This window comes from Topomyia yanbarensis, chromosome 1 (genome assembly GCF_030247195.1).
Source record: "Topomyia yanbarensis strain Yona2022 chromosome 1, ASM3024719v1, whole genome shotgun sequence".
Classification (NCBI taxonomy): Eukaryota; Metazoa; Arthropoda; class Insecta; order Diptera; family Culicidae; genus Topomyia; species Topomyia yanbarensis.
In genome coordinates this window covers 31647890-31674183 of record NC_080670.1, presented here as the reverse complement: position 1 = coordinate 31674183, position 26294 = coordinate 31647890, and the positions used below count along the sequence as shown (strand labels likewise).

Genomic DNA, 26294 nt, shown 5'->3' with positions numbered 1-26294 from the left:
TAGATTTGCATTGGAGGTTATTAACTACCTTTGCACAAAAAGGCGAACAGGTAGACGAACCATGTCAATGCACACGTGAGTTTCCAATGCAGGTCCAGTGAAAGTCACCCGAAAGCAGTCTGAAGGGGATTAACCTATTTTCTTCTAATAAGACCAAGCACAATCGCTCGCGTTTGATGATTTCTCCCGACTGAAGAATGGAATCTTTCGAACGGCCAACGCTGTGCTTTAGCAAGTCATCTACGGTCATAGTCGATTCTGTGACCACTCCGTCAATCTCAACGTCACGTGAAGGGATATATACGTGGTACTCTAGCGTAAAATCCTCACTTCCAACAACCGCGTTTGCTTGCTTCCGGTTAGACGATACAACACGAACTTTACTCCGTCTCATTTTCGTTATTTTAGTTACGACAGAATACCATTTTGCACATGAAGGGCACAATATCTATCTTGAAGAAATATAATTGAAGCGCTTCGAAATAATCTCACCGTCTTGGAAATTAGTTCGACAAAATATCCGAAAAGTTACAAATTTTTGGTGAGCGCCTAAACAACTGACCAGCGATGTCTCAGGAAGGCAAGCAAAAAAACTTTGCATAGTAGCAGGAGTCCAGCTCGCAAGCCAAAAACAAAATTTCGATTTTGTTTTCTCACTAGCAAACCAGAACTTCCGCGATTGATTACCGAGACATCTCTCTTGGGGCCAGCCAGTTATTTGGGCGTTCACACAAGACCGTTCAGTATGAATAAGCAGCTGCCGCCATCGTAAACCGGTACTATGTGGATGATTACTTCGACACTATCGAAATGGTTGAAGCTGTAGCTAAACTGGCAGAATCACTTTGATTAACTCGAAGGGCTGTTTCGAGAATCGGAATTAGGTATCCAACATATCGGAAATTCTCAACTGATTGGGGGAGCAGAAATATACAGTGTCAGTATACTTCAACAGTAATAAGGAGATCTTCAATGAATCTGGATTCAAAGAGTTATGTGAGATCCAGAAACGGACAAATTGCGAGGAGCTGTTGGGATACCTGTACGAAGATAAACGACCAACAAAACGGCCCGTGGCCATCTCTGTGATGGGACCAGCTCAGGTCAGGGCCCGCAAAATAGTTTTTTGAAGGTATGTAAACTCTGCAAGCATGGATAGCAGTGAATGGCACTGCATGGTATTTTACGCAAAATGCTCATTCAAATTAAATTTGTCAATATTTTTTTGCAAATCTTTGAGAAAAAATTATTTTAACATCAAATATTCAAAAACAAAACCATAATGAAGCTAATCGCGAAAAGTTTCCCAAACGTTTGTGTTCAAATGTAAACGACGATGAAGTGCGAGGGACGTGAGAGTTCTGCACATTCACGTAGTAAAGGAGGAATCATCACCAAAGATCTCAAATTAAAAAAAAAATCGACCGTGCTTACAAATGATCGGGAAACAGTAAAGTAAGATCGCGCAAAACGAAGCAAAGCGTTTGGAGCCTATGGCCAGGATCTACAAGCGAAGATTACTTACTTGATACTTGATGGGCAACAATTCGCTTCGTTGAATCTACGCCGAGTGAAGAATTCTCCTCGACTGGACCCGGTCCTGGGCCAATCTCTTCCAGCCACCCTGGACATTGAGTGCTTTTAGGTCCTCTTCCACTACAAACAGCCATCGTGTACGCAGGCTGCCACGGAGTCGTGGGCCTCTTCCCGGTTCTCTACTGAATATTATCTTCGCCTGTCGTTCTTCCGGCATTCGTGCCACATGACCAGTTCACCGCAGCCTGCCGTTTTTTATTAGCTTGACAATATCCACTCCTTTATATACTTGGTATAACTCGTGATTCATGCAACGCCGCCAGCTGCCATTTTCTTCTTTACCGCCGAGTATTGTTCGCAGCACCTTACGTTCGAAGACACCGAACGCTCTACGATCAACTTCCTTTAACGTCCACGTTTCATGGCCGTACAAGGCAACCGGAACTATCAATGTCCTGTACAACGCGAATTTCGTCTTCGTCTACAAACTACGGGACTTCAGCTGGCTACGAAGTCCGTAAAAAGCCCTATTCGCAGCTGCAAGACGCCTTTTCACCTCGCGGGTAACATCATTATCGCACGTCACTAGAGTTCCAAGGTACACAAATTCTTCCTCTACTTCAAATTTATCACCACCTGACACCACTTCACCACCAACATCACTATTGGACCCACGTATTCTTCCAGCTATCGTGTACTTCGTCTTGCTGGTATTGATAGTGAGACCAATTCTTGCTGTCTCCATTTTAAACGGCACGAATGCCTCTTCCACTGCTCGCCGGTCGATTTCAATGATGTCAATATCGTCCTCAAATCCTAGGAGCATATGCGACCGAGTGACGATGGTACCGTTCCTTTGCACGCCTGCTCTCCTGATGGCACCTTCAAGAGCAATGTTGAACAGCAAGTTTGACAGCGCATCACCCTGCTTCAATCCGTCTAAGGTTACGAAGGACGTCGAAATCTCAAACACTTGATTTCGATCCATCCAACGTTGCACGAATCAGTCTAATCAGTTTCGTCGGAAAACCATGCACTACCATTATCTGCCATAACTTGTTTCTTTTCACTGAATCGTACGCCGCTTTGAAATCAATAAACAGATGGTGTGTCTGCAAGTTGTATTCCCGGAATTAATCTAGGATCTGTAGCAGGGTAAACACATTTGATCCGTTGTTGATCGGTCTTCACGAAAACCACCTTGGTATTCGCCGACGAAAGACTCCTCCAACGGCCGCAATCTGTTGAACAGAATACGTGACATAATTTTGTACGCCGAATTGAGGAGCGATATTCCTCGATAATTGGCGCACTCCAGTCTGTGTCCCTTTTTGTATAATGGACCTCTAGCCAGTCAGCAGGTAGCTCTTCTTCTTCGAAGCGAAGCGAAGATAATGACTTCGAAAAAGAATCCTGGGATCGCCTGGTGTGATTTGGTCCAGCACGTTTCATGTAGTGCATAGAACAGTTCGGCGATTTATAATCGTACGATGACAGCAAACACACCTAGTTGACAATAACTAACCAATAAACTAGTACGAGCATGTTTGGACTACGTGTAACGGATGTATTTAGGTGGATAATATAAACTTAGGTAAAAATATTACCTTGCTAAATGTATGGGAGATGCTTCTGGAAATTCCAAATTTGTCTCAGATAAATGATTTGGCAAGCCATCTGCCGTTGTAGAAGAATAACCAAGGTTTTCAATGCTCGAACGCCTATGAATCGATAATTTAACAAGAAGAAATGTCCCCAGAAGAGAGATTTCTCTTTCTTCTAATTTATTTGGTGCAGCCCAATGCGTTAGCATAACGGAGCCGTGGATCTTTCGTGTTTTACAAGACAAAAAAAAAAATACCCAGAGTCACTGCCTGTCCATCAGGTCTTTTTTAGGCAGCTACTGCGTGTTGAGATCCTTTTTCTTAGTGGTGATGCATTAGCTGTGTTGTCGTCTGCAATTTGGAGGTCATCTGCTTTCATACTATTTATCGTCTCGTTCATCGGGTCGCTGTTGTAAATCCGTCTTCATTGGCATTTGTTTTTTATTTGTGGTGTTTTTGTTGGTTTGGAGGTATTTGACGTAATCGTTGTTACCTGGCTTTTGGTTATGACAGTTGGTTTACTAGTACTGGGCACAATCGTTATTGATTTAGTGTTTGTTACTGCCCATGCCGTATTCGTTGGTTTGCCAACCAGTTATGATTTAACATACGACTACTGTGTATCGGTCTTGCTTGTAACAGATGGAATTTCCTTAGCAGACTCTGCGCAAGGCTTTCCGTGGTGTAGCGGCTGATCACAGAGTTGGCACGTAGGAATCTGTCCTGAGTGCGTGAGCAATGTTCGTTGACTATATGCAGCACCTTAGATTGATTTGCAAGAAGAAGTTCCTTCAATTATCTTCTTTAACGATATCCACTTTTTGGTATTTTGACATGTGTTGTTTGATAGCGCCAGCAGTAGCCTAGCGCGGTGCAAGATCATGTAGCTTTACTTTAATAGTGTCATCGTCAATATATGCTCAGATGCTGTATAAAATGTCATTACACTCGTCGATTTGTTTCAAGTTGTTCTACGAAGCAAATGATTCTGCTTGGATAATGGTTTTTTAACATAACCAGTGCCCCGCATGACGTAGATGGTGGAATTGCATAGCATTAACATCTGCTATGTTGAACTCCATGTTCACCTTTAACAATTACTCCACTTCGCGAATCGACATTTCGAAAAGTGATGAGCAGCACAGTTTGACCGCATCTGGGAATAAGCTAACTTTGCATTGTCGTTCATTGTTTATTCACGTTTCACACACTAGGCAAAAGGAACGAAAATTTGCTTTTGCCAATAGACTAAGCGATCCACTAGTAGATTTTATTGCGTGCTATATAAGAGTGTAGCGATTTCTGGCTTCTGAACTGAGAAAGAGGAGAAACCATACTCGTTCCAATAAATAAACCAAGTTCTAAAAGCCAATGTATTCCCTAAAAGCACGATAGTATGAGAAAACATTAGCATGAAACATGATTAGAATCCAGACAACTAATAACCTAGCAAGGCCCCGAAAAGCTCAGAACTTCTTCTTCCCTCCTCCTTTCTTCCCTTCCTTCTTCTTCCCCGATCGGTCCTTCTTCTTCTTCACCGGAGGCGGTTCCGTTGGATACTTTTCCAAATACTTCGCCGCCATCGCAGCGGTATCGACCCGCTTCTGATCGGCAAATGTTTCCATCAGGATTTTCTTCAGATCTTTATCCAGTTTTATGCGGAACTTCTTTACCATCGCTAGGAAATCGTCCCTCGGTAAAGAAGGTTTCTCCAGGAGCTGAAACTGTAGCATCAGGTGACCCAGGTTTCGTTTTAGTTTTTTCTTCTTCGGTTTCAAGCCTAGAAAACGGCAGCGGTCCAGTAACATCTCCGGAATGTCCACCTTGAGGGGCAACTTCGGCAGTAGAACGCCTTGGTAGGTGATAGTCTTGGAAGGATCCTGAGTCATTATACGTTTCGATAGCTAAATTGTAATAATGATTTTAAAATGTCCTCCCTAATATTTCAAATAACAGCCGATCCTACCCGATTGGTCACTCTATTCACAAATTGATACTTTCCCAGCGAGAGAATCTTCATGTTAGGATTTTCCCCGAATGTTGTGACCAGCTCCTTCAACTCATCGACAGTGAAAAAATTTCCTCCAAGGTAGATCTCCTTCAGCAAATCACTCTTCCGAAGCACTCTCAGCAGGTTCTCCATTTCAATCGATCGTAAACAATTCATTTCCAAATTCACCACTTCAAGCCCCGTCTTTACAAACGCCTTATAGATCGTTTCTGCAAAGAACTTCCCTCCCAGCGCATTCCACGCCAGATTAAGCTTCTTCAGTGTCACATTCTTGGCCAGTTCCTGCATAAACGGCACAATGCACTGCTTTTCCAGATACAGATAGTTCCCTTCCAGATTAAGCTCCTGCACGGCCGAGTTCCCCGATAGGAACAATCCAGCGGCAACACCACTGGAATGCTCCAACCGATTCCAGCTAACATCCACCCGCTGAATACAATCGGAGAGGGTTAAAGCACGGAACAGAGCTACCCCCGCGCGATCACTCAACTGACAGCGGGTCAAGTTCAATCGTTGTACGCTAGATGTCGACAGTGCTTCCGCCAAAGTTAGGGCCACTTCGTCATCGCTCAGACGACAGTGGGCTAAACTTAACTCGCTGATTTTTTGCGTTTCTTGCAGGAGATTCGACAGGCTGACGGCCAACGGTAAGTTCATCAGCAGGTTATGGTCTAGTTTGATTAGCTTAAGCCGGTCCGGGCAGGCCTGCGCAAGACAGTCCAGGATGATTTGAGTTTTTAGGTTGCTGCAGCCGAAGCGCTAGTTGGAAACAGAAAACATGTTAATCGTTTGCACTGGAAGTTGAAGGAGCAATAGTTACATTTAAATCAATTTCTACGGACTCAGCGGTCTTCGCATCCACTTGTTCGAAAATTTCCCGAATGTAGGTTAGCGGGGTGATGCCGTACTTGCGACATTCCGCAAGGTAGAGCTGAGCAAAGCTACGCTTTGGCTTCGGTTGTTCTACGTCGACCAAGTGCTGCAGTGGACCGACGGGTTCCGGAAACTCTTCCGATTCATCCACGATTGTGGATTTGGAACAGAACGCTCGGTAGGGACACAGGTGCACGGTGTTGCCTTCATCTAGTGGATCACCGTCGGTGAAACTGCCGTCTGTGTGAACGGTCCATCCCGAAGCTAAGACGCCATCCACCACAGACGAAGGCAGCTCCTCGGCCGGTTCAGCTGATAACGGTTGCGCTTCATGCTCGGACGACGGTAGCTCCTGGGTGGGATTCGCTGGTGAGTCACTGGATTGCAATTGCTGGGTGGGTTCTGGTGATGATGATTCTTCCTCGTGCGGAGATTGCTCTTCGGGGATAGACTGGTCAACTTCCATTGCTTTTTTCGTTTTTTTTTTGTAGTATTTTTTGAATTTTTATTTTAAAAACACGTTAATTTTGAAGTGATTTTGCCAAACATTTGAGATCTGTTATCTAAAGCCTACTGTGATTTTTTACAATATCGTGAGGCCGCTACATAGCTGTTTTACTCACGTTGTTTTTATGAGTCACTAGTTTCTTCCAGCAAACATTTTTGTGGAATCTGAATCTGGCCCATGGTTTCAATTCAACAATATACGGAATAATGTTGATTTCGTTTTGGATCCGAATTGAAACTGTCAGATTTCGTTTATCCTACTCTGACTCGGACGCTGCAGCAAAGTGACAATAAATTATGATCAGCTTTTGTCAACTCTTATGCAGCTGGTTAGCGGAACCATCGGAATGGAAAATCGACAACCACGGAATTCCAGCTCTAGCTAAACGTTGCGAATCAAGGAACGTTCCAACACTTTTGATTTGAGCTGTAACCAATTCCAAAACATAGATCATCCATGGGGTGCCGATTTTATTAATAAACACAGGTTAAAAAAACTACAGGGTTAACAGAGCGCACGTTGGCAAGGATTATCTGATAAATAAGATAAGATATACTAGACAAAAATGTGCTAAACGTTTCCCTTTTCACCGTCGAAGCAAACGATAAATTAGTCTGCCTTCGATATCGGGCACAGTTTGCCTCGCGAAATTGGTCAGTGCACCACGTTGTTTTGTTCGAGGACAAATAATTTGACGAATGAGTTTTACCGAGACCGGGGGTGACCTCCGGCGGAAGCTACGTAACAAGTGGGATGCCTTCTACCTGCAGTGGGAAATCTACACGATGACGTACGTGTTCGAACCCTGGGAAAAGTGCATCATCAGTATCCTTTTGTAAGCGGTTTTTACGCGAAGTGTGCCATGACATTTGGTTGTGGAAAAATTCGGATCAGTATCGATATTAGTGTGTTCACAGTGCGGAGATGAGGTTTCCGAATCAAACTTCTACAGCCTGAATTAAAATTGTAGGTTGTGAAAGTTTTTATAGGTCACATACATGATTTTAATTTCAACTTCGCTAAAAATGAGTAAAAGCAAGATATACAAATTTCTGCAAAAAAATGCCACTCCATGAGAGATTTCTGATCAGCTGTTTGAATTCATTCTCAAGTAATATCCTATCTGCAGCAGTGATGCCAGCTGACTTAATTTGGTGATGACATTTGGAAGCGGAGATGCTAGGTGATTTTTTTCCAATAACTTCACTTAACTATTTTCACAGTCAAAATCATTCGAATTCAGAAAAGCTTTTTATACTCTCAGATCGATGAAATCAATTAATGATAACTCATAAGCAGCAAGCCGATGAGGCAACAGGGCATACCTCATGATGATTACGGGCCAATTAACATATTGTATGTTATTTTACATAGTTTTGAAAAGTGATTACTCTGAAGGTCGTTTCTCTAATTTTGATTATAAATATTTTACATTCCACCGAAAACTGCATCATTCACGAACAATGAAAACAGTAGCGGGTCTAGTGTACTACCTTGAGGAACTCCCGAATTATTAGAAGCAGATTCAGACACGTTGAGTCACCAATTTGAGCAACGTCTCATTACGGTACGAACGATTCCATTTATCGTCCATATTTTCATATCAACATTATGGATGTTTTAATAATTGTTATAACTTCGATTAATAATTGCACTGCGCTAGTATAACAAGTATTTTTTTAATATGGTTACATACCTTCACAAAAATTCAAGCTTTTCCCTTTTTCCCGCATTTCAACATATGTAACCCCTTAAATATTTACAATATGTTATAAAAACTGGCTAAAAACAAATGTTATTGAGTGTCATTCAGGTTCTCCTCCACGCAACTTGCTATTGCGCGAGGAGACCTCCTTTCGAGGCGGGGAAACATTTGTCTGCTCGCCTAGTGCATCTTATGCGTCAATTGCTTTTCTCTATCTAACAATTTTTTACACTACTAATGTCTTCTTTGGAGACTTTTTGACATTTGTCAGCCGGTTCAACTAGCGAATCAAATCGTTCGTTAGTTGGACAGAGCCTGTGGCCCGACCAGCGAATCATGACTGTACTTGCTGTTGGAATCTGCCCTTCGTGGGTGCATAACGTGGTTCATTCAATGTTATTTCCATTATATTTGAATTTTATAGTTAAGCGAGAGGGAACGGGTCGTCTGACTCGCATCCTCACAACAAGAACACCGATGGCAATACCCGGGAAGAAGTTTCTCTAAGTATCAGATCCTCTTCTCTGAATTGCAACATGTATCCTGTAATTGATTTACGGAAGAACGCTGTGGTAAATCATGTAGCTTTACTTCTATGTCGTCATTGTTAATATACACGGGGATCTTCATTCAAACGCTGTTATTTTCAACCACGTGTTTAAGGTTGTTCTGGAAAACGAATCTTGTTGTTTGGTCTAACGTGTTGAATGGCATCAACAGAGTTAACAATAATCGAAGCTCCTTTCTGACGACTGAAAATGAACCTGATGCGACTCGCGATGAATAGAAAAACTATTCATTCAAAAACCCATGTTATTCATTCAGTTGAATATAGTACAATAATATTCATTTCAATAATTATCTACGTAAATGTTTTCAAATGCTAGTAAAGCATATAAAATAATAATTACACTAGTTTACAAGAAAAATGAAGCTCCAAGAAAAAGTATTTTTTAGACTAATTTTGGGTCGCTGAACACGAAAACAATATTCATTTTTTTGTTCAAAGAAGCGATTTTGTGATTTTCTCAAAAAACTCGTTTTTGAGCACTTTTTGTAGTTTTTAGTCAATATTTCGTGTCAAAATCATCCAATTAATATATTCAATATGCAAGTTGAAAGGTGCCGAGATGCCCTTTCCAAAAACATATAATATGTGTCGATCATATGTAAAATTTTTAGTGCTGCAAGCGACCAAAGTTTAAAAAAAGTGCATTTTTGACCATTTTTTAAAGATACTCATTTTTAAAACATTTTTTTACCGAAAAATTATTTTTTTTTTTTCAGACCTTTTAGAATCTAAGATGACAGATAATATGTTTACGTTAATTTTAAGCCTAATATCACTAACATCGGATGGAAAATGTTCATGCTATGGCACATTGAGCGAAATGGAAATTTTATGATTTTAGCGGACCCTGCCTTGATGCGGCGGTTTAGAGGGTGTAGCACTGGGCTCATAAGCCAGTCTTCAAATATTCGAATCCCTATCGGGAAGGAGTCTCAGTGGAATCGTAACACTAGCCACGTAATAATCTGTGAACTGAGAATCTGCTGTGAAGCCTGTTGAAACAGAAGGCGAAAATTCCTTTAAATCGTAAAATATATACTCACCACAGAGAAAACAAAACTTTTCCAACGATATTTCCGCATTTGAAAAAAAAAAAAAGCACTTAGTTGTACAATGAAATATCCAAACCATTCAAATGCCGCAGGATGGATGGATGCAAGCTCGAAAAGACAGTACCCAACACAAACAATAACTATCAAGTATAGATAGATTAGATTATAGATTATTTCAGCCGAAAGTACGATTGTGCGAAAAATAAAAAGTTACAATTTTCACTCAGTGTTTCATACCATTTACATTTTTAATCCGACTTTTATGACCATTGGATAAAAATTTATGCAAAAAGTTTATTTATCTCATTAGATTCTAAAATAATTTTCTTCTGTCCTTGATTTATTATAAAAAAATTACTAGAAATATGCATTTTTTTAAAAAAAAGGTCGAGCATTAGACTTTTTTTTACTTTGGTCGATTGTAATCATAATAAATCTACATTTCTCGACAAACATACGATTACAGCTTAAAAGCCAACTGTCAAAATTCTCTTTGAAAGACAATTCCGGACAAACCGTTACTGGCTAAACGCAGTTCATAGCAGTTGATGCAAGAGAAAACTTTTTTCTTTTGTTTACTATACACATCTGTGATTGGTGGGTAACAGTTTGTCTGAGATTTCCTTTCAAAGAGAATTTTGACAGTTGTCTTTTAAGCCATAATAATATATTTGTCGAGATTTGATCCACGCATATTATACATTTTCGAAAAGGGCGCATCAATACCTTTCGAACTGTTTCGATCGGATCCTTTTTGAACAAGATATTGACAAATAACTGAAATAGTGCCCCTTTTTCAAAGAAATCTTGAAAATGTTTCTTTGAAAAAAAAGGACTATTCAGCGATCCAAAATTAACTGAGGAAACACCTTTCTTCTTAGCTTATCGCGATTACCTTAAAATTGTTAAAATCTGTCACATTAGATTCTGAAAATATGAAAAATTATTTTTCTGTAATAAAAAATAGAGCAAAAACAAAAAAAGCGGAAACAAAAGAAAAACTTTTTTTTAACTTGAACTTCTTTTAAAGAGAAATAGAGTATTATTTTCGTATTCAGCGACCCAAAATTAATCTAGAAAACACTTTTTCTCGTAACTTCATTTTTCTTGTAAACTAGTGTAATCTTATTTAAGACCAAAAGAGATATGTGAAAAGCAGAGCAATTTTCACTCAGGACTTAATAACATCACCAATTTTTGTCGGATTTTCGTGATCTTAGGCTTAAAATTCACGTGAGAAGTTTGTCTGTCACATAAGATTTTAAAAGATTTTTTTTGCTGATTCATTTTTTATGAAAAATCAACTAAAAATTAGTAATTTTGCCAAACACTACTTTTTTGACTTTGGTTGCTCTTAACCCTAAATTGTTGATATTTTATCCTAACATGTTATACATTTTTGGAATGGGCACATCAATACCTTTCAAATGGTGTTAATCGGAAGATTTGTTCCTGAGATATTGACCAAAAACTGCAAAAAGTGCTCAAAAACACCATTTTCAAAAAATCACAAAAACGGTTCTTTGAAAAAGAAAATGGATATGATTTTCGTGCTCAGCGACCCAAAATTGACTTAGAAAACACCTTTTTTCTTAACTTCATGCAATTAACCCAAAATTTGTAAACTAATGTTATCATCACTTATATTGTGATAGGGCCTACTTTGATGCGTCGCTGCACGTTCGCTTCGTGTCACAATCGAGACGAATGAAAATCTGCATGGATGAATGGGCAGTTTATTCGTTTGACGTATTCAGCTGCGTCACGGATTATTGAAGAAGGCCAAAGAAAAAGTCAGTATTTTTGAAAACATTAAAATCTTGTTAACTTTATTCAAACTATATCAGCATATGGTTCCACTTCATCTGACACTTTTAACAAAAAATAACGAAACAACGTAAATATTTAAAAATAAATTTGAAAAAAAGAAGAAAAATCTCTTACCCTATGTGTGGTCTTGGGAATCGAACCCAGGCGAGCTGCCTTGCCTGATAATTTTCTTCTAAACGGGAACCTGAAAAAAATATTGTAACATTTTGACATTTTGTGATTTTTTTTTGTTAGGTAAATGGACAAATCTTCGTTGAGGATTTTTGGGTGCTATTGAAAGTTTTCTTTTCCTAATTTTAATTTTAATCAGATTGTGGGAAATATTCATACGAACAATTATTCCAAAGACACCCAGTGACTATATTCGATGGTTTGGCCTCTAGTGAATTAAATTTACGTTTTTGGCCTTTCCGACCACTGTGCAGTTATTTGAGCCAATGCACAGTGGGGCTCCAAAGGGGCAATCCAGGGGGCTTTTTTGATTGCGTCAAAACTATTGGGTGGTGAGATGTCGTTGAAGAAATTTCTCGGAAAGAAACTCCCCTTCTTTCAATCTCATTGGATCGATTATTAATCCTCCTAATAGTTTTCACATTTTGCTCTTTGAGACCACTGTGCAACAAAGAACCAACGCACAGTGGTCCAGAATGAAAATTTAGCGGGAATTTTGAGATTTCACTAAAACTAAAAAGTTTAGCTTTATTATGTCTTTGGAAAAGTTTTCGTTGTTTGTGAGCCCTTTCTTTGTGTCAAAAAGAACAGTTAGGGTGGTTCTAATTTCACCAAGATCAAAAAAAAACTTTTTAATTATTCTAGCTAGAGCCAAACGACCTTCAGCAAAGTTGTGAAGTGACAAATTTAAGAAAAGTTTACTGAATACATTTAGGCTATATCTGTCACTTTTAATTTTACAATAAATTTAAAATGAAAGGTTAGGGTGTTTCTTAGAAAAACTGTTTTATTTCAATAACTTTTACGGTATTGAATCAAAACTGAGTTAATCTTCAGACAACTTTAAGATTGTTTTAAGACGAATAATCTTTTTCATGACACCACATTTCTAACTATTATCGTTGAAAAATTATCAGCACTTTTTCTCCAAAAATGGGTTTCTTTGGAATACCAATATCACTCATTGGGGCAAACAAAAGATAGTTCTTCTTTAACTTCATATAAGTAGAATAATTGAGAAACGATATTTGTTTGAATTTCACAAAATTGATTTAAAAAGATCATGTTTTGGTATTATAATTACTTATATCTTTTGAGTAATAGTAGCTAGAGTTTTGATGTGTTAAAAATGAATATTTGTCTTCAAAACATCTAAAGTATATTTTAGAAAAAAAATCTAAAGGGTTTTTCAAAAATTGGACCATTAAGTCCTATTTTTTCCGATGCAGCTAACGCTAAAGATACGTAGTCGAACTTTTCTTTCACTTATTTGTATGCAAAATAACAAATTAAAATTATTTTATAAAATCGAATTTTCACTACCACACCTTCCATTCAACTACCTTGAAGCGTTTCCATTGGCTGGGATAACTGTTAAAAATGCTAACCCATGTGGCTAAATTCACTATAAAGGAAGACCGATAGTGTCAAACGAGCACGTGTTTACATTTTTTTTTAGAAAATCAAGTTTAAAAGGTTGAAGAGAAAGATGAGCTCTATCGGTTTATGAAATAGACGAAAAACTTAATTCTTCATTCAATGACCCAATTGACTTTTGGTAGTATGTTTAAATTAATTTCACGGTGTACAACATAAAATATATGGTTTTGTTCTCATGATAAAATTTTATTACTTTAAATAGTCAGTTGTAAATTTTAATAAAATCATTAAATTACCTTTTTAATGGTTCGAGATAAAGTTTCGCAGTCTTCCAGATAATTAAAGAAAATCAAATTTTAGAAAACTGCGTCCAGCACACTGAAACTCTATGCCTTGTACTTTTAATTTTACAAGAAATTTACGAAAAAATTGGGGTGGTTCTTAAAAAGGGTTTTTTTTCTAAAACATGCAATTTTGATTTTTAATTATGATGCTTTTAGAAAAAACTCAGATATTTTGAAAGAGAACAGTTTGCTTCAATATACCGAACCTGTAGCTTCTTTCGTTAGAAAGTTATATATACTTTTTTCTAAAAATAAACTGTTTTTTGAATAAATATTGCAAGCTATAAAAATATTGTATTTGCCATCTTTTGGTGAGCTGTACTACAAAGCATGCTTCATATGACAGCAAGCGTATTTAATGTTAAGTACCCTAATCGAAGACAATGCTATTAGAAAAAATTATATTTAAAAAATAGTTCTCATAACTTTGAAACGAAACAAGTTTAGTAGTTGGTGTTTTAAAGCAAATTATGCGTCCTAAAATTATCTTCCAGTTGTCCAAAGGGTACTTCAATATGGAATAAAAACTACAAAAGTTATAGAAATAAAAACATTTCTTAAGAAACACCCTAAAGCGTACATAATGATTTCTCGTCCAATGGAAAGTGTAAAAGATAGAGCTTGCATGTCTTCAGCAAATTTGTCTAAAATGTGTTGTTTTGCAACTCCATCGAAGACAGTCAAAACTCTATCCCGAAACGTTAAAACGTTCAATTTTAAATCTTGATAGCCCTAGCTTTAGTATAATCGAACAGAAGAGCCTTACAGCGTACAACTCTCCTAAACATATTGTAAGGCTGTAATTTTGTTTTAGCGAAAATGTGAAATTCCTGCTAAATTTACATTCTGGACCACTGTGCAACGGTATTAAATTGCTAGGGTGACAAAAAACGGCAAAAGTAGGTTTATTACCCCACTTGACCACGTAGAGATCTTTATCACTATTCTAAAAGCATACTTTCATAAATCAGAACATAAAAATTGATTCTTAAACAGGACTCCGTGGAATTATTTTTGTACTAAGGAGTTCAATTTGGAAAAAATTTGAAAAAAAACTACGTTATTTTCTATTCAATAAATTTCAATGAATCCAGACCACCCTGGCCAACTCATAACTAAGAACTACCCTAAGTAATCAAACTATTTCTGTTCACGTACAAAGTATCTGTGTTAAAAAGATTATTAAATTCACTTTTTTTTAAACTAAAAAAACTTTTGGAACCAACCTAGGGTATCTAACTTTTAAATTAGCTTCCTAATTTAATGAGAATCTAGCGCCAAAATTTGTTTCCGTCATTTTCAACTACTTTTAAGGGTTTGTCCAACGTTTGCATGAAGTGGATCCACTGTGCTTTGGTCTATTGTCCATGAAAATCAATCAGCAGTATTCTAACAATGCCCCAAATGCTTTGATTTAATTCCAACAAAGTTTGTGTAAAGGACAGCAATAAAAACTATATTTTCTTTTTCAAAGATGGCTACTTTTTGTGGCTTTCTCAGTTGAATCTTGAAAAATAAAATTTTTTCTCAGATGCATTAACATTTATGTAATTTGTTATTTTATTAGTGCTAACGAAAACCTACTGGTCAAAAATATTTTTTGGTCAAGGAACATTTGTTGGTGATTCACTGTATAATTTGTTGTTAAACATTAAAATTAATTTTTTTAAATAAGATCTACCATAATGATTATTCATATTTAATGTTCTTAGCAGGGTAAATGCTATTATTAATTTCTAGTAGGGATATCCTTTAGTGCAGATATATAAAAAATCTCTAATCAAATTAACCCTCAAAAAGGCAAGCGGGTCTCAGAGGCCCGGTACGTTACAATTTTTTAGTTACAAAAAAATGTGTATGCAGTATAAGCTTGGGCATGGAAATTTTGATAAGTAGCTTTGAAATCCATAACATCAAGAACCGCCATAGCTGGTCAATGTGGTCGAAGTGCCTTCGGTGGGTCATTAATGATCTAGACATGCAAAGCCAAGTAATGTTGCACATATTTTACTATATATATTGTATCATTTGGATATCATGGTGGTATCAGTTTCTATGGAAATTTGCTGTGTGATTGTACTCTTCAACACGTAACTCCAGAACCGAAAGTCGGATCAATAAAAAAAATCAATAGCGACCGATGGGGAGGCCTATGTACCTTTCATTTGAGACTAAATTTGTACAAATCGGTCCAGCCACCTCTGAGAAAAATCGGTGAGATTGTTTGCCACACACATATATCCATACATACCTACACACACACATACAGACATTTTACGATCTCGACGAACTGAGTCGAATGGTATAAGGGATTTGGCCCTGCGGGTCTCGGTTAAAAAGTCGAAGATTCGACCGATTGCATAACCTTTTTATATAAGAGCGGCAAAAAGGAGCTTGAATTTAGACGGGCCTGAGAGGCCCGGCTTGCCCTTTAATGTTAGGATTTTAGCTTGCCTTCACAAGGGTTAAATAAGGAACAAAAATCATTTTTTCAAACTCGTTTTTCCAATCTGCTTGTACATCAAAATTCGTGGCAGCATGGCGTCAATCATTATCACCTTTCGACTTTAAAAACTTGATCGATAGCGTCTTATGCAGACGCTACCAATCAGCCAAATGCCAACGAGCGAAACGTCAGGCTACCCGTTTTGTTTTGTTTTCTTTATCCGTTTCGTCTGATGTCTGCAAATCGCGATTCGTGTATAACTTCGTCGACAAACTGTTTGTGATGTGTTGTGTTCTACGATAAGAAAGGATAAGAGTTTTTATTTTACACGTAATCATTCCTTTAAAAACAATCAACCTTTCCACGCGAGTTAAAGTCAGGAAATAGCACCGCAGTTCCCCCCTTTTTATTATCAATCTACTAACTAGTATATTGATTGTGTAATTTAGTTCGGTTCGGTTGTGGGGGTTCCGATGCAGCTGTCTGTCATGAATCAGAGTATGTAGCTGGCAGTAGAGGTACTTTCCCAAATCCGTGCGATATCTTATCGAATACCAAGACTAGTCTGGGTAGCATCGAACTCGTTCACTCATCATCGTAAATAAATCGCTCGTCGTTTCGTCAGGTTGATAAGCTGCTATACTAGAGCTTGATTATTGATAGCACAGCACGTTCTCACATTCATATTGGAGCTGTGATTGGAGTCACACTTGCCATCGACCGTTTCCACTATCGCAACAAATCTCAGTATTTTTCTACAAACTACAATGTTGAGTTCAATCAAGAAATCCATTTCCTCCGTGTACCTGTTGTACGAGCTCAACACCTGCATCTACATGCTGGACCCGTGGGAGAAGAAATTCATCAGTAACTATTGCAGCCGTCGAACAAATTTTCCTTACATCAGACACTTAACTCGTTTTTCCCCTTCCAAAGATGGGGTCATTTTCAGCATTCTCGCTTTGCTGATATTCTCCAGCTATGTGTATCTTCCCAGCTATACCCGTCGGTTGATAGGAGCCTTCCTGCCGGCCACAACCGAACAGCTAACACTGGATCGGATGGATCATCATCATCACCATCACCACCAGCAGACGATGGACTTTGGCGTCCACTGATGTTTGATAACTGCGTAGCATGGCCTGGTGGCAACGGGGAGTCACCGCCAGCAGCGAAACAAGTCTCGCATTTTTTTACCTTTCGTATTATTCTAGGGCACCTCGGGCAGACATCACATCAAATTGAAAACAGAGTTTTCTCCTCGAGAATAGCATTGTTTTTTTTTCGATTAACTTTTAATCTTTTCGCTTATACGAGTAATCGACCAAGTAAGGAATTTAGGGCTGTTTTTTGTCTAGATATTGTAAGAATTCTGGAATTACACTTAAGCATGTTACTGAGCTAATTATTATCGGCTACAAAGAATCGGGCGTTTTGATTGGTAAAACGCCGCAACATTTGCAATTTTTCATCTTCAAAGTTTATGCATATTTTCTGGTTTATAAGAATAAAAAAACATTTTACAACAACAATCACGGCTACAGACAAACGTTGAAAGAAAGCTTAAACACCGGTAAACTTAACGAAAACGGCACCGGCATCGTATTCGGCAGCCAGCCGATCGAAACATGTCCTCGCCAGCTGCTGCAGTTCCCGTCGTTCTGAGCGATGCAGTAGATACAACTTTGTCACGTTCAGTACCTGATCCAACTGGCGCTCGTTTAGCTTGAGCCAGCTGACCAGCTCCGGGATGTGGGTAAGGATCGTACGCTGCAATTTGAACGTCTGCAAGGCACTGAAATCGGCTCCGATGTTGCTTTGCATGAACGAATTTAGCCGGGGAAGGACGTCGCTAAAATTTAAGTGGAATTAAAATAATGTTTTATCAGCAACAATTAAAACTTACTCCAATGTCCGCTTTCGGATGAAATCTTTCGCAAGCTGGGCTAAGGTGACGAGCAGATCGAACGCACAGCTAACCACCACCGGACTAGGATCGGCGAATCGTTCGGCAAAGTTGAACCATATCTGATGCACCATCGGAAGCAGCTGATTTTCGTGCTCCCGTAGCAGATGGATGCCCTCATCTAGCGTCCCAAGGGCGACGATTTTTTCCTCCAGGACTGAGGAGGCAAGGTATTTGAAATTGACCGTTAGAATTTTGATTGTTATTCGAATGTGCGGAGGAAGCTTTTCCTCCTCACTTTGATAAGGACCGTCTGGTTCCGTTTCGGTCTCCATTGCTTGGCCATCATCAACATCATCCGCTGGGAGCTCTTCTATCGTAGCACCTTCCTCTGGTGGTAACTTGCATTCGATTTCCTCTTTCAGTTGTGCCATTTTTTCCGCCAGCTTCGTCCGATTGGGCGAATCGTCCTTTCCCTCATCGTTTAGCTGCATTTCTGGCTGATACCGAAAACGAATCGCGCGGATGAAAATCTGCAACACTTTCAAACAGAGTATTCTTCCTGACCCCATTCGCTGATCATGATCGTCCAGAATATTCATCACGATTGGACTGACGGTGGATTCCAGCACGGCGGACGATTCGTATGGGACGAAGCGCAGCACCGATTCCAGCATGTGAACCCCAGCCGGGAAGCTGTTCGATCTTTTCAAGCACCGACTGATGTACTGGGAAATGTAATCCAGATTTCGCGATATTAGCTCGTGTATCGAGCTCAGCCCAATGCTACTAGCGACGCTGTCCAGGGCCAATTCCGCCGCTTCGTTTATACAGTTCAAGTTGCTCCCGGTTAGTGGGAGAATGTTTCGAAGTACGTCATACAACTGCCAGCTGGCGAAGTCCTCTCGAAAAAGCCGACAGAAACGGGCGACGGTTCGAAGTGTCAGACAGATGTGAAGGACGTTGAATTTTAGATCGGCAACGTGGATGGTTTCTTGTAGTTCCAACTCCCAGTGGTAGCTTTGAAGAATTTCCGTGAACACGTTTCTGAAAATGCACCGAAGCGGTTGATTTTCAACGTCTGAGATCAGTTCGGAAAGCAGAAACAAATAGCCGTGTGCATTCAATTTGGTGGTGAAAAGATCCTCCACGATATAGTTTAGAACCGTAGCGAGGCTCTCCGGGCGGTCCTTCAAACTATGAAGCATATCTAGAAACGCTTTCTGGCTTCTGTCGGAACCCTGAAAATTACGCAGCACGATCCACCGAGACTCTCGTTTTTCCCGCTCCAGACCAGACTCCTTCGCTGCATATTGAAAACGATATGCAACGTACTCTCGACGTACCAACTCGTCCGTTTGATCCAGCTCTGCACCAGCAAGCAGCACCAGTACCAACTGATTGAGCGTTTCCTGATTGGAAAGGATAACGTTCAGCTGACAATCTGGCAAAAATTTGATGTAGCCTTTCAGTAGAGCGAAGCTTGCGACCTGGTCGGTCTCCTCCGCTCGGTAGATACTCCGGGGAATAGCTTTCAGCAGATCGTACAATAGTTCGTCCATTCGAGAGGAACCAATCGAGATGCTACCCCTCCAATACTGTTCCAGTCCGGCTAGAGAAATGTCACGGATGTTTTTCGATTCGTCCTGGCACAGTGCGAGTAGCGATTCAAGGATCGTGATTGAGCTGATAGGAATATTACTTAGAAAGGATGAAAAAATAAAGTCAATAAGCCTTTTGTAGACACTAAAAATCAACTTCATACTTACGGAACACATTTCTTCAACAACTCAGCATTCATTCGCGCATACTCCTGCCGAAACAGGTCCTCCTCCGCTCCTCTCAAGTGCGTCACAAGCTGCAGCACTTGGTGAACCTTCTTATCCGCCGCCAGCAACCAATCGCGACTTCTGGTTGTGTTACTAAAATACTCCTCTCTAGCTTCCGAATTTCGCAGACCCAAACCCAACACGTTCGTTTGCCCACTATCAGAACCTTTCAGCTCTTCGGCAAGTTTAAAAAATTCCTCCGTTGGCACGCCTTCCTCCGCCTGCCGCTTTTCGTAATCTTCAAATATCAAACAAAGTATCCTTCCCAGGGCTTTGATTCCCATCCGAACGACAGCCGTTCCCTGTTTCCGGTCCCCGTTAATAACCGAAACCAGTGATGCTAACAACTTGGGAAGCACAATAAATAGTAGTTCGGCGACTTGATGCCGTAGAACCGAATCCTCCCAATCGGAATCGTCTTGAAGCTGCATCGTAGCCAGAATGCAGTCAATCGCTTGAAAGCGAAGTTTTCTGTATCGTTCCGTCTCGATAATACTCACGCAAACAAATAACACCTGCGACAGCAGGTTCAAATTATCCCGAACGTAAACCTGCTCCACCAGATCCGATTGGATGTTCCTGGAGGCAAGTGTTAACCCCGTCAGAATAGCCAACTTGTGTTCCTCCGAAAGGTTCCCCACCAACTGCTTACTCGTGGTGTCGTATATTTGCACCAGCAGTACCACCAGGATGGTTTTGAGGGCCACCGCTTCGCGCAGTTTGCTTTTCGTCAGGATCGTACAGATGCACTCCAGTACGGTGGTTTGCAATTCTTTTCGATTTCTGTCAAATCAAATCAATCGATGCAATTCAATCATTGTGTGCTATTAAGTAGGATACTTACGGTCCCGTTGCGTTATCCAGCAGCGAGATAAGAGCACGAAGGTAGTATCCCTGCAGCAGCTGCACGGTACCGGGATCCATCTGGAGCAGCTGTTGGTTGAAGTTTTGTACCTTTTCCGGGTTTCCATCCTGGAGATCTTGTTCAACCAATTGCTTCCAGCGTCGAATGGCAGACGGGCTGATGCTTTGGTCGGGACACAATAGATTAGTCATCCTCGGAACATCGGTAAGCAGATTATGGAAACACCATCGAGCCGACCGACCGAAGGAAGATTTTTGTTTTGTTTTGATCGGTTATTCTTCACAGTACGCTTCAGTTCAAGCCTGTTCGGTAAACGCCGTTGGGCATGTTAAATCATACACTCTGAAATCGAAGCAAACATTGCTTTTCAACAAAGTCAGATTCAGAAACTTTTTTTTTCGGTGCGAGTTAATTTTTCATCCAGTTTTTTTTTTTTTTGGTTTTCGATTGTTAATTCGGGCCTTCCTGCCATTCAAAATGAGTGCGATAAATTTTGAAGAAAATTTCCAGATGTTCTATCGAATGGCCAAAATTCTTATTCTGGAATTAAAGGATGATGGTAGGTGGATTTTTCTTATGCCAGACGTGTTTTTTATTTGAATTTGAATTTTTATTGCCTAAGAATATTTTGACAAAAGCGGGTTTGTTCAATTATTGTTTCCGCGGTTTCTATACATTTATTTTCAAAGAAAAATAAAAATCGTATCTCACTTTCTGCGCGTCCTCACTTTACAGTGCGCCATAAGTCTGACTTCTACTAGCGAATTTCTGGCAAGCAAAGCAATTTGCTGGCAAGTAGAAAGCGACATGCTTTCACATTCATCTAATTTCCGATTCAAATTTTAAATAATCGAAACCTCCAGGCAAGCTTTTGACAATTGGAGGAATGCTTACGAGAAAAAAATGGGTTAAACTTCGAAAAAGACTCCCAGATAGCAGACAAACTGAAACATTATTTTTAAGTTTTCGAAGTACCGTGCAAAACCCATCTACCGATCAATTAACAGCGATTTCTACTTCCAACGCTCTTTAAAAAACAATGTTAAAAGGCATTTCAATACGATCTTCGTTTTCAACTAGAATATTTAATCAACTATCAAGAAAAAATACGCAAGTTTGGAAATGAATTGGCAGACAGTGCAAAATAGCCGAAAAGCCCAACAATTCTAGAGTACCATTCACCGATCACTACAAGTAATAGATATCCATTTGCCGAAAATTCTAGGTTTATAATTTTTTATTACTGACAAATTAGGTCCAAACATGTGTTGCAGACTTTGTTCATTCGGTTTGTGTATAATTCACTTAGAAATATTGTCCTTACACAGTTTTATTAACAGTTGGCTTTGAGTTAAGAGAAAAAAGCGGTAAAATGGCAACGGATTTAATACAGTATTCAAATATAATTATTTGGAAAAATATGAAAAGACAAATAATGAAAATGTATATAATATTGATGTTCTACGTACTATTTCCATATTTCACTTTATTTATAATTTCTAAATTCCATGCAATATTCGAGTCAAAACAATTTCGCCATCAAAGTGATCGGTAAATGGAGGCCTATCGGTGGATGGGCTCTGCACGGTAAATTTTAGAATATTCCGAACAATCGTTGAAAGAAACTTCCAAAACTAATAACGATCGGTTTGGTTTTAATCACTTGGAAACTATTCGATGTATGGAAAAAGCAATAAATCTAGAGAAAATTTTCAATAGGACGTGAGTAACAATGAGAGATTCTCTTTGGGGTCTTTCTCTTCTATTCATTACTCGGCCATTTCAACATTTACTACTCTACTCTTTGCATAATATTCTAGTAAAAACCGTCGGCTTTCGATATGTACTGGGAAATTAGTGCAAAGTGTTGTAATGACGTCGTAATAAACGAAAGAGAAAGTAAACAAAGAGAGGCTTTCAATGTTACTTACGTCCTATTGAAAATTTTCTCTAGAAATAAAAAAAAGTTGCGTTTTTGCATGACCGGAAAAATTACGAATGATATTTCGTTTGTGTTTTAACTTATGTATTCTGCAATTTTCATAAATAAATTGATTTTTTTTAAAGTTGGATATTTTTTTTGCTTATTTTTTCCTTTCAATATAATGAATCATGCCAAAAAGGTTGTGTAAAATTTTTGGAGTGAATATCGAAATACTTTGCGAGATATTAAAATTATAACATTCACAAAAACGCCCGGTATCAGGCCTAGTTTAATTGAAATATCTCGTAAAGTATCTTCTCTATATAATTATAAATATTTTCAAAAAATAAAAAGGCCTTTTTCTAGTTCAATTCAATATTTAATGTGTTCCAACATTTGCAGTGTACATAGCATAAATGACAAAAGCAACTAAAACAATTTTTTGGATGAGCTCATGCGAACTTCTATTATTTAATATTTTCCCATGCATGTTTTCGAGTTATCTGTGGTTAAAAAATGTTCAATTTTATAAAATTCAAAAGTTCAGAAACTCATCACTTAAAAAAGTATATCATATTCAGGCAAAACAAAAAATACGTATGAATTATTTTAGCTAAAGGAAGCAAGAAAAAATTTTGGAAGGAATTAAAGTTTTGGTAGTAACTCTTACGTGGATGACCCTTTCATAACAATGTAGTTATTGAACAACTCATCTTCTATCGCTCGATGTGCGTATCCCTTCTCGCCATACTCTCGAATCTGACGATGACAGTTATGATAATCAAATAATTTTTGATCGATTAGTAACTGTTAGAGAATCGAAATTATCGATTAATTTTTATCGATTAGTTTCAGAAAAATTAAAATAATTGTTTTTTTCCTTTTTATATTCTAACGACATTTAATTAGCAAAATACTGGATGCGTGAAATATTTTTCAATATTAAGAGCCATAGTACTCAAGGAAGAGTAACGAGTTGAAAAAAGAAAGTTTAGAAAAGCGTGAAATAGAGTCATATGAGCAAGCTTAGAGTTTCCCGATGACTTAAACTTTTGTCCTCTGCAACACAGGGGTCTGGATATTCTGGCATTAAATGCGAATCACCTGAGTCTGCGGTATGTCCGGATTAGCGTAAAGTCACTTAATGACTTATGCTGTCGGAACCGACATCATTGAATCCGGTGCTTTAACAATTACTTGCTCGATCCCAAAAAAATGCTTCAATGCTTCAAGAGAATTACTTTCACAGGTATGAAAATTTTGCACCTTGTCGGGTTCGTCCAGCTGTCGGCCGTCTACACACCTCCCGAATCTCGTCGTCACTGGTACCAGCTCAATGCTGGCTCCTTCCTTAACCTTCAAAGACAGTGCCAAGCGTAGGTTATCGATTTCAATTAAAGGTTTCGGCACAACGCTCACGTAACTGCAGCGGTATTCCTTTCAGGTACTTGCATCTCCTTTCCTCTACTTCCCAGTGGAAACTCTGGCTAGGCAGGTTAAGGCGATCGACAATCCGTGCTTCTGCTATTATGAACTTTCGGCTATGTTCTGTTCCTGCGATCTCGAAGTAAACCATTTTTCAAGACACGTCGCCAGTTCACTGAAGGCAAAGCGGCTTCCACTTCCATCAATACCAAGATCCAATGTTAGCTCCTCTTCAATTAGCGACGGCGTAGATCCCTCATCTAAGAAGGCAAAGATATCGGCCTTAGACTTGCCTAAACTATATCAGGAACGATCCGAAATAGCGAGCTTGAATGTAGGTAAAGATGAGCGTGGTGTTCTTCCACCATCGAAAACTCTCTCGGCCTTCCTCGTCGAATGTAGGACAGGATGGTGGTGGTATTGACCGTCATCGACTGTGCATCGGTTGAAGAGGAAAACTGACATAATCCTAGCTCACGAACCTTTCGCCATCGATCATCCTCGCGGACGCCTTTGAACCCGTTACACTCACATAGACGTGACCATGTTTATAACAGTAATGACACCCAATCGATGTCGCGTCCTTACTGCCCGTCGTGTGCAAGGTCACGTATCCTTTACACCTCGACCTGTCTGCGCGCTGTTTTTCCCGCATCAGGTTCGTACAGTTGGATTCTGTGGAATTTGTGCTGGCTGGTGTGAATTTGTAGTCTGATCCACGCGGACAGGACGATTTTGAAGCATATGGGTATCGGTCGTGGGGGATTTGGTAATAAAGTCAGGATTTGGCAATATCATGTGAAGAGTTTACTTAAGTACTTGTCAGTTGCAGTCGAGTGAGCATCTTCTTGCATTGCGTCAGCTATTCCCGTAAATCAACCATTTGCTTCTGAGCTAGTTTGTGTTTACGGCATCTAGCTTCTCCTGCGGTTGTTGCGAATTCACTGCGATGTCCGCTAACCTCGCTGGTGGTCCGAGTTCGGTGTAGGTAGCTGCTAATGGTACGCAGTTTTCTCCCAATGCGCCTTCTGTTGTTGAACCCAGCCATCCGTTCACCCAATTTTGAGCAGAGTGACGACTCACGCGGCTCTTTTGGGACCTTATCTCTTCCGCTACGGTGGCATTGAATAGTTTTAGTAGTTCAGCCAATAACTTCCTTTGAAGCTCTAATTCGACGAGCTGTTTTTATTGATGTTGCCTTTCCTTCATTGATCTCAGACTTTGTCGATGATCTGTCATCGGAAAACGGAGTCCAGAATTGGTCTAAAACAGATACCAAATTCTAGAATCCAGGCTTTAAATTTGAGGCCTTTTTGTTTTATTTTCATGTTAAGACCATAATTGGATGTAACTGTTAACAAATAAGAAGTTAGCTAATGTCCATGTGGATCGTTCATATTCGAAAAAAGCGACCAATGACCACAGACTGAAAAACTATAATCCGAAAAAAATTAATCTGCGTTAAGCGAAACCGAACTGAGTGCCATATTTTTTTCTGATTGTTTTATACCCAATTCCATTTTTCGATAACTTATCGTTAATATAGAAAGTTAATAAACACCTTTTTGCTTTCATTTGCTATTTGAGTTCGAAAAAATAAGTAGATGTGGATGTTTCTAGTGTTGGCGTTTAAGCCTCTTTGGTTTAACACAAGCTTGTAACCAACAAATCCCCCTCACCAACCATCTCATTTCCGTTTCACCTCAAGACAAAGTACTAGCCGCCCAATGGCTCCGCAAGTTGGCCGCCTGCCAATCGCCGGACGATGCCGAGCGGCGCAATCACTATATGACGCTGTTGCTCATCACCCTCCAGCAGCAGCGTATTGTTGGCCCCTTCAAACAACCACCCGTCGCTGGCAACAGTCTGGAACCATTTCCAGAGGAAATACAACCGGCCGATATGCGGCAATTGATTGCGAACGATTTGGCGCAGACTCCACCACCCGCGATGGTTCAGTTTGCCCTCTCCGGCAATCCGATCCTGACGGAGCTTGCCGTTACTCAAGAGATACCGAAATTTGGCATCCATTTCTATTACATGTGTGCACTGGAATCGATCGACGCGTTCCAGCGTGCCCACCAAGCTCGAATTCCACGCCCTTTGCTCGGCCCGACGCGGTCGACTATGCGTGAGTTGAACGCTGGCGTTGAACAGGTTTTACGCGCCGAACGGTCAAAAATGAGGGTTACGGTAGACAAAAGGGGTAAAAAGAAAATTATAATCCGAGACGAAAATTTTGCTGCTTTTTCGCAAACTGGCAAAACAGGGTAAGTATGGAGTATTTCCTTCAGTGATCATAATTTTTATGACA

General features: G+C 39.5%; 4 protein-coding genes across 6 annotated transcripts in view; 2 read left to right on the top strand and 2 right to left on the bottom strand.

Moving 5' to 3' along the window:
- LOC131677286 (titin-like) overlaps nucleotides 1–26294 on the top strand; it is a 139829-nt gene that overhangs the window by 109856 nt on the left and 3679 nt on the right. The window contains exons 1-2 of one of the 2 annotated variants that reach the window (XM_058957003.1): nucleotides 21021–21190; nucleotides 25689–26250. In XM_058957003.1, the coding sequence (XP_058812986.1) occupies nucleotides 21109–21190; nucleotides 25689–26250 (644 nt within the window). In that variant the 5' untranslated portion in view covers nucleotides 21021–21108. Of the gene's footprint in view, nucleotides 1–21020; nucleotides 21191–25688; nucleotides 26251–26294 lie in introns of those variants that run through there. The other variant, XM_058957004.1, reaches the window with a different exon arrangement.
- LOC131677288 (leucine-rich repeat-containing protein 74A-like) lies at nucleotides 4305–6583 on the bottom strand. 2 transcript variants are annotated; one of them, XM_058957007.1, is made up of 4 exons: nucleotides 5972–6583; nucleotides 5107–5910; nucleotides 4587–5044; nucleotides 4305–4520 (listed from the first exon to the last, which is right to left on the bottom strand). In XM_058957007.1, the coding sequence occupies exons 1-3, from the start codon at nucleotides 6488–6490 to the stop codon at nucleotides 4607–4609; spliced, it is 1761 nt and encodes a 586-aa protein (XP_058812990.1). In that variant the 5' UTR covers nucleotides 6491–6583; the 3' UTR covers nucleotides 4305–4520; nucleotides 4587–4606. The 2 variants fall into 2 exon arrangements, with proteins under 2 accessions (XP_058812990.1, XP_058812989.1); XM_058957006.1 differs by having other exon boundaries at nucleotides 4305–5044.
- Nucleotides 16247–17563, top strand: LOC131677289 (serine palmitoyltransferase small subunit A-like). Its single transcript, XM_058957008.1, has 3 exons — nucleotides 16247–16549; nucleotides 16657–16898; nucleotides 16968–17563. The coding sequence occupies exons 2-3, from the start codon at nucleotides 16799–16801 to the stop codon at nucleotides 17147–17149; spliced, it is 282 nt and encodes a 93-aa protein (XP_058812991.1). The 5' UTR covers nucleotides 16247–16549; nucleotides 16657–16798; the 3' UTR covers nucleotides 17150–17563.
- Nucleotides 17552–20901, bottom strand: LOC131677287 (TELO2-interacting protein 1 homolog). Its single transcript, XM_058957005.1, has 4 exons — nucleotides 20611–20901; nucleotides 19707–20549; nucleotides 17938–19638; nucleotides 17552–17883 (listed from the first exon to the last, which is right to left on the bottom strand). The coding sequence occupies exons 1-4, from the start codon at nucleotides 20820–20822 to the stop codon at nucleotides 17595–17597; spliced, it is 3045 nt and encodes a 1014-aa protein (XP_058812988.1). The 5' UTR covers nucleotides 20823–20901; the 3' UTR covers nucleotides 17552–17594.